This window comes from Lactuca saligna, chromosome 4, assembly GCF_052625555.1.
Source record: "Lactuca saligna cultivar CGN05327 chromosome 4, ASM5262555v1, whole genome shotgun sequence".
NCBI lineage: Eukaryota > Viridiplantae > Streptophyta > Magnoliopsida > Asterales > Asteraceae > Lactuca > Lactuca saligna.
In genome coordinates, this window is record NC_136420.1 from 304,668,629 (window position 1) to 304,676,861 (window position 8,233).

The 8,233-nt window shown below is 30.6% G+C and overlaps 1 protein-coding gene across 1 annotated transcript; it reads right to left on the minus strand.

Moving 5' to 3' along the window:
• Positions 1-3,678: 3,678 nt before the first annotated feature.
• On the minus strand, positions 3,679-8,023 carry LOC145043917 (PI-PLC X domain-containing protein At5g67130-like). Its single transcript, XM_078992690.1, has 8 exons — positions 7,808-8,023; positions 7,613-7,738; positions 7,364-7,501; positions 5,857-5,955; positions 5,467-5,770; positions 5,164-5,387; positions 4,989-5,075; positions 3,679-4,060 (listed from the first exon to the last, which is right to left on the minus strand). The coding sequence occupies exons 1-8, from the start codon at positions 7,889-7,891 to the stop codon at positions 3,893-3,895; spliced, it is 1,230 nt and encodes a 409-aa protein (XP_078848816.1). The 5' UTR covers positions 7,892-8,023; the 3' UTR covers positions 3,679-3,892.
• Between the last annotated feature and the right edge of the window lie 210 nt (positions 8,024-8,233).

An 8,233-nucleotide genomic window follows, 5' to 3' on the forward strand; every position in this document is an offset into this window, starting at 1 on the left:
ATTTTTTGAAAAAATTGTTCACATTTAGACAATTTTTTGTGTATATTTGACAATTTAACTTATTAAATGTGTTCATATCTTATTATTATCTATTGAGATAACAAGTTACAATGATAATATTTAAACATATTTAATAAGTTAAGTAGTCAAATATATAAACAAATAAATGTGAACAAAAAAAAGATAATTACCATAAGAAAGTCATTTTTATATTAAAAAGAAAGGAAAAATAATCTTGAGTAAAAAAAGGACACAGTTCCATGAAATTAAACTTGAATTCATAGGAAAACCAATCCGCGCCTTACCAAGTGACTAAGGAGGTATTTTGGATTGCTTATTTGTAACTTGTTTTATCAAAAGTATTTGTTACTTTATCAAAGTATTTGAGAAATGGTACTTACATGTGTAATTAGGAAATAACATATAAAAAACTCTTTAAATAAGTCAATAAGAGAAGTCAACTTATCAAAAACTAATTATATAAGACAATAAATGCTTATGAAATCTTTATATCTAAACATTTAAAACCTTTTTTTTTATTATTATTGGTGTCAAACCGCAATAATCAATAATCAGTTCAAATAAACAATCTCAAACACCCTAAGGCAAGTTTTCCTGGAAAATCGAATAGAATAGTAAATATATTCATAACCAAAGTAATATTTGTGGCCCAAAAAATTTACGGGCTGCTGGGCCTTCGCCCAACCCAGTTGGAAAAGCATCAAAAAAATCTTGCAAGCTTTTTAATTGGTCCTGCTTAACACCTGTCTTTCGTCATGACCATCTAGGTTAAAAAGTCTCGAAAACCAACTACAAAATTTATTAAAAGAGAATAAATGATGATGCTTGGTTTCACACTTGTGACCTCAAGAAAAGGAGACACCAAGTATATCATTAAACCAATCAATATATGTTTTCAATCTTCGTTGATGATAGCTTTAGCACTTGGTCAAACATTATGGTTGAAAATATGTTTTCAATTTGAAGTGTTCTAAGCCGTAAATCCTTAATTTTTCTATTATTCTAACGTGATTCTAAACACAATAGCCTTCATTTTTCTACCACATGATGTCCTATGAAAATATGTTAAATATAGATTGGAATCCTTAAAAGAGGTCTATGGGATCATATGAATGCTTATTCCTATTTTTACTCTTGTATTAGGAATCACAATAAATGTACTAGTAATTGTTTGGTTAGAAAGAGAAATATTTACGGGTATACAACAACGCCGCAGGACCTTTAGGAATTCTCCAAGCTCTAGGAGATGGTACCAAATTACAAGTGAAAGAACAATTATTTTTCCACGATTTCAACTAAACTTTTGCCCATTACTTTCAATTTGCTTTAAATATGTAATGGATGTTAAAATGTATAGTGCTTGTCAACTTAAAATGGATTCAAAAAGTAAATCCTCCTCTACTCAAATGAATATTTAAAGCTATACTTCTTGCAATACGATATAGGGTGATGTTGCATGTCAAGTGGGGTCTATGCACCCCTAAATTCCCATGCAGTTTGCAAAACCATACATATAAACATTTGATTTGATATAAAAGCATTTGGTAAAGTTAACGAATTTCATGTAGGGTTATTCACTATTTGGATAAAACCGAATTGTTTAATTTAACAATTTTAATTGGACTATTTGGTTCGGATATTCAGATTTTTGGATTGGTTTTCAACAAAACCGAATTATTATTTTGGATTTCGGATTGGTTTTGGTTTATATAATAAGGATCGAATAAACCAAAAAACCGAATTAAAACTTATTATTCTTATATATATATATATATATATATATATATATATATATATACACACACACACACACACACGTTATCTATTAGTTTTGTAATTTATTTTTGGGAAATCTCCAGAAAAGTCCTAAAATTTTAGTCCAATTTATGAAAAAGTCTCAAACTAGTTTTTGTTTACAGAAAAGCACAAAATACCAGCTAAAACTTCGAAAAAACCCTTTTTGGCCGGTTTCGTAGATTTAGCCGGTATTCTGTCCTTTTTCGTTAGTTTGCTCAAAATATTAGGACTTTTCTAAAAATTACTCGATAACCAAAATATTGGGACTTTTTTGAAAATTACTATGGAATTAATGGATATTATTATTAACAAATCATTTATAAACATAAAAAAATATTTTTTTTATTATAAACAAAGGAAATACATTTGTTGTTAATTTCTAGAAATAGAATGGTCGACTATGTACTTCTCAATTGTTTGTTGACCACTTCAAAGTCTCTATGTTCTTCATATGTATCGTTGTGGGTGTCATAGTGAGAAGTACTCTATTAGGCGTGACCAATACAAGAGTTGATAATATTTATTAATACACAATCAATAAGTTTCTACTTGCTATTAAGCATGATGCTATATGATCATGTGTTATTAGAAAATATCATTACACAAACATATAGATCTTTCATTATATTCTTTAACCTAACTACCACCTAACCTCCAAACATTACCCGGTAACAACCATAAAATTACACACATCTATCGAGAGTGAAAAGTAAACTTTGAATGACAATTTAAATAGATAATCACCCTTCACTTGTTTCCATATAAATTATCATTCAGGGTTCACTTTTCACATTTTATAGATGTGTGTTAGCCGATGATTGTTAACATGTAAGGTATGAATGTTGGTTGGTAGTTAGGTTAAACAACATAAGAAGAACACCACCATTAGAGGAATGCTAACTAACTTCATCTCACCATCATACCCACAACAATGCATAGGAAGAACGTAGAGAGTTTGAGTGGTCAGGAAACAATAGAGGAGTACTTAGGCCACCAATATTTTGGTTATTATGTAATTTATAAAAGATTTGTTAATAATAATATCCATTAATTTCATGGTAATTTTCTAAAAAGTCCCAATATTTTGGTTATTATGTAATTTTTGGAAAAGTCCCAAAATTTTGAGCAAACTAACGAAAAAGGACAGAATACCGGCAAAATCTGCGAAACCGGCTGAAAAGGGTTTTTTCGAAGTTTTAACCGGTATTCTATGCTTTTCTGTAAATAAAATTTATTTTGAGACTTTTTCATAAATTGGACTAAAATTTTGGGACTTTTCTGGAGATTTCCCTTTATTTTTTCATATAGGTTCAAAACATTTCATTCGATAAAAAACATCAATATGTATTATCTCTTAAAAGTTTTCTATCTATAAAATATTTAACTATAATATATTTGCTTAGTAGTTGTTTATAAATTTCAAATCACAACTCAATAAATTTTTTCACTTCTTGTGTAAAATTGGATAATATTATAATTATATGTCGTTTTAAAATGTTTCGGTTTTTGAAAACCGAATTATAAAAACCGATCCAACCGAATTGTAATTGGATCAGTTCAGATTTGAATTTAGTTTGGATTATTCGGATCCAGTTTTGAAAACCGAAATCAATTTGGGTTCACTTGATTGGATCAGATCAAACCGATCCATCCAAACGAACACCGATAAGACATGCAAACACTTTTGTTCTTTTAGGCTATACTTTTTTAATGAATAAGACATACAACACATCATGTCTTGAAAAAAAATGATTCACTTATTGTGAGCATTTTTTTCGAATTTGGTAGTAAGGCTGTTTTAAAAGTGAAAAATATGATTACAAATTTCGTTCTTAACATTTTTATACAAGTGATCCGGTAAAAAGAAAAGAGAAAACAAGTTTACAAACCAATGTATTAAAACATGTTGTAACCAAGTTATTATATTTGCTAAAAACTAAAAAAGAAAACTCGACACAACATAAGCAACAAGTGAGTAACATATACAAGTGTGTGCACGTATTTTAGCCGAGAAATACAAAAAGAATTTAACAAGTAAACAAAAGAGTGAACATACTTTAAAGATACATGCAACTTATAATGATATGAAGATCCATGTTGACAAAACTATACCCACAAGCCATCGTAGTTGATATGCATTGTGAATCGAGAAACTGGTTCCACTCGACCTGCTTGAACCCCCAGGCGACAGTTGTGCTGGCGGTGGCGGTGAGAGCACTGGTGTATTACATGTCCCATTAACCTGTAAAATATATGCTTATTCATGACACAGGACATGACAAGACAAAATAACACTGAACAAATCATTTGGATTGTGGACCATTAGACTCACGATATTAAGACAAAAAATTGTAACTTTTGTTATCTGAAAAAGTAGGACACAGATTTGCTCTTGACCTGTTGTGTTGTTGTGTAGTCTTTACAAAATATATGATTGTCTTGTTCCACACTTACACTCATCGAAAATAGTTTTAGAAAATTAGGAAATCTTCGATAAAATCTCAATATGTTAGGCCAATTTATGGTTTAATCAAAGCTTTTTGAGTAAATTACATGAATGGTCCCTATGGTTTAGGGTAATTGCATGCTTAGTCCCTAACTTATTTTTTTAACTCGGAAGGTCCCTATTATTTGTTTTTGTTACGCGCTTGGTCCTTACTGTTTGTTTTTGTTACGAGTTTGGTCTTTGTCTTACCTAAAAAGACTATTATTTAAATAGGGAAAAAATGGTAGGGTAGGTAAGGTACGGTGAAGGGTGGGGTTGCGGTGTGTTTATTTAAATAAATTAAAAAATCAAGGGAAAAAATAGTCTTTTTAGGTAAGACAGGGACCAAATGCGTAATAAAAACAAACAGTAGGAACCTTCCGAATTAAAAAATAAGTCGGAAACCAAACACGTAGATTACTCTAAACCATAGGGACCATTTATGTAATTTACTCAAACTTTTGTTTTTTAAGCAGAAAAATCTTGATTAGTTTGTGTTTTGCCAAAGTTAACGAATTTTCTTCTAACAAAAAATATCAAACTATCATATAAAATTAGATAATTGAAATTTTTATATTTAAAATAATAAATATTAAATTAAAACGTGATGCAAAATATTAAAATTTACGAAAATTCCCTTAGAAAAATTTATATGTGAATATAATAAAGGAACTATTAAACGTACCCCACAATAAGCAATGTTGAGGCATCCACATGTCGAATGTCCATTGGCTACATCAATGGCTTCCGATGCACCTCCACCATCACTTCTCTGCAGTAAAAGAAAAACAACTCGATTATTAATTATTTAATTTCCTTTATTTAAGGTTTGACTTAAAAAGTCAAAGTAATCTTCATACCTGGTAAAAGTCAACGGCGATATAATTCGGCCAGCGGTTGCCGGCGGCTAAATGGCAGGTGTTCATCATGGCGATTAACGAAGCAGAGTTATCAATACACGCTCCGGTGACATTTGGATTAGTCGAGAAGTAGTTTTGAAGAACAAGAGATCGCGACGTTGTGTTCATCGGAGAAGATTCCGATCGACTAGGGCAAGAACCAGCAATCTGCCCCTCCTGTCCATCTAGAGTTTCGAAATCCAGTTTTCAAATTCGATTCAGTAAAACGAGTTTCAATCAATTAGGTCAAAAATCAAAACTTACATTGATTTTCGACGATGTATGTCCACTCATACGCGAATCCCTCGGATGCCTCTTTTGCCGATTTGGAAGTGAAGACGATCAATCGTTGATTCTGCTTCACCATATCTGTAATCGTCGGCCAATCTCCGCCGTTTTTAGGCATCCGATTCACCGGAAACTGGTATTTGTTGAGACCAGCTGCGGCGAAAACCTTTGATAATCCATTTGGGGATGAAACGTAATCTTCGATGAAGATTGTGATGATTTCTGATGGATTAGCTTTCAGAAACTTCTCGATTTCTCGTAGCACATTGATCGCGGGTGTCTGTAACATCAAAACATGAAAACTGAGAGTTTATGAATGATTATAAAATGGAAATTTTGGATTTTTGTTTGAGTTTTTGAGCTTACGTATGCTGTAATGTTGTAGCATTGGCCACCGAAGGAGTGACATAGCCAGATATCGTTGTTGAAGTCGTACATATCCAACATTAGCCCTCGAACACCATTCTACGTTGAAGAAATTTCATTTTATTTTTGTTTTCATGTATTTATTTATTTTATATGAGAAATTTAGATAAAACTCCCAAAATATATATAAATAATTAACACTTTGAATTAAAACAAAAAAGTTGCAACCGTTGAAGATCCAACTACAATATTAAAATAACATTGATAAATCAAATAAAAAACATATGTTTTAAAATATACTTTAAAGATTTATTTGAATTGTATATTATAATTTTTTTTTCCTAAAACTAATGGTATATAGAAGTAATTTATTTTAGTTATAATTGTCTAGTAAGATAGTTTATACTTTATTGCAACATCTAACTACCAAACAAATATAAATGTTTTTCTTTTTGAAAATCTATAAAAGTTAAAAAAAAGAAATAAATATTATCATTTTTTTTTTTTGTATTAAATTACCGTTTCAATCAAATATTACAGAAATTTTATCATTTTTACAATAAATAAAAAAATAAATAAATGATGTGATGATATATATGATTTATCTAAATATAGTTTGCAAAAAAGACCAACTTTATGTTAAGTTCACTTTGATTATGATTAAAAGATCTCAATGACACTTTTCTTCAATAATTCAGATATTTGGTTTTATACTTTTCCTTTTAATAAATATATTATTAGGGTCAGTGTGCAATTAGCTTGTCTTTTTATTTCTAACCATGAATACAACTTTTCTTTTTTCTTGGTATAAAAACATTTATTTAGTAAATAAATCATTATACAACCCGACATGTGGAATAAAACAGAGATCACATGCGTATACCATAAGCTACAATTTATTCAACAAACTAACTAAATAATAAAATAATTCCCTACACCTAATCAATTAAAAAGAGAACACAAACACCTAACCAACAAGCCTTTTACAAAAGTTTTGTCATGGCCTATCACAAAAGCTACCATAAAAACTTGTACTTTTGTATCATTTCCATCTCATTCTTTATTAATTAAATATAGACAAAAATTGTACAAATAGTTTTTGTAGTACGCATAAAATAAATACCGTATAAAATAACATATTTTAAGTTGATTTGTATTTTTTAAATTAATATGTCATGCTAAGACAATGTCAACAATTAAGGTATATACGGGTTCAACAATGGTGTTCAAGGGTTTGAACTTTCAACCTAAAACATTGATTATTTCTTCATTGATAATTCTACAATCACATTTAATATATTAACTATAACCATATATTACAAATCAATAACAAAATAACAAAATGTGCATAAAGCATAGAACCAATGTGTTACATGATATAACTTATATCTAAATAAACTTCCATTTTGCCATGACAAATAGTGTTGAGTATGAATATATCTAAATTATTTTTCATGGATTTTAATTTTTTTAAGATAATTAAGAGAGAGAATTCATTTTTACTTACTTGTAGTTGAGATGTAACACTATCTTCCTGATTAGCCGGACCCAAAAGCATGCCGCCGGACGGCGATTTTGTGCCGGAAACCGCAAATGAATTGTGAGTTGTCAGCCATGTATACCGATTAAACGGCAACCCATTCACCTGTAATTCCAAAAAAATTCCACAAAATTACAAAATCAACCTTTTCACTTCGATTCTCAATTGATTGAATCACAAACAAACTCCATTGAAGAACTGATAAAACGGACGTACCTTAGAAGTAGGACCGAGGGGTTGAATGCGAACACATCTAGGGCGAGTATTGCCACTCGCCGGACATGTTCCGCAGCGCAAACCGGAATCGCAGTTGTTGTTGCTCGTAGAACAAGTTTCTCCGATCTGTTTATGTGGAGAGTGGAGAAATTAAGAATTTTGGGGGAAATGAATGATCGGAGAAAGGGAACAGACCTTGAGAGACGATGATGATTGGAGGAGATAGAGAAGTGTTCCGGTGATGATGAGAAGATTGTAATCGAGTCGCCGCGTATCCATGCGACTCCTTCTTGTTGATTGATTACACAGAGAGAGATAGCGAGAGTGTGTTTGAGAGAGATAGATGAAGAGAAAACCGTCTCTTTTAATGTGTTTGAAGTTTGGAGTGGTTATGGGGGTGGGTAGGGAGGTTTAAATAATTATTTGTAGGAAGACTCATTCTCATTTTATGTGAAAGAAGTGGACAAAATTATTCATATGACACATGCGAGTTACAAAAGAGACCATGTATGGTCTCTTTTGTTATACGGGTCCTTGTTTTTTCTTTTTCTTTTTTTATGACAAACACATAATCTAATTTATTTTTAGAGTTTACTTCCTAAATCTATTTAAAAATAGCAA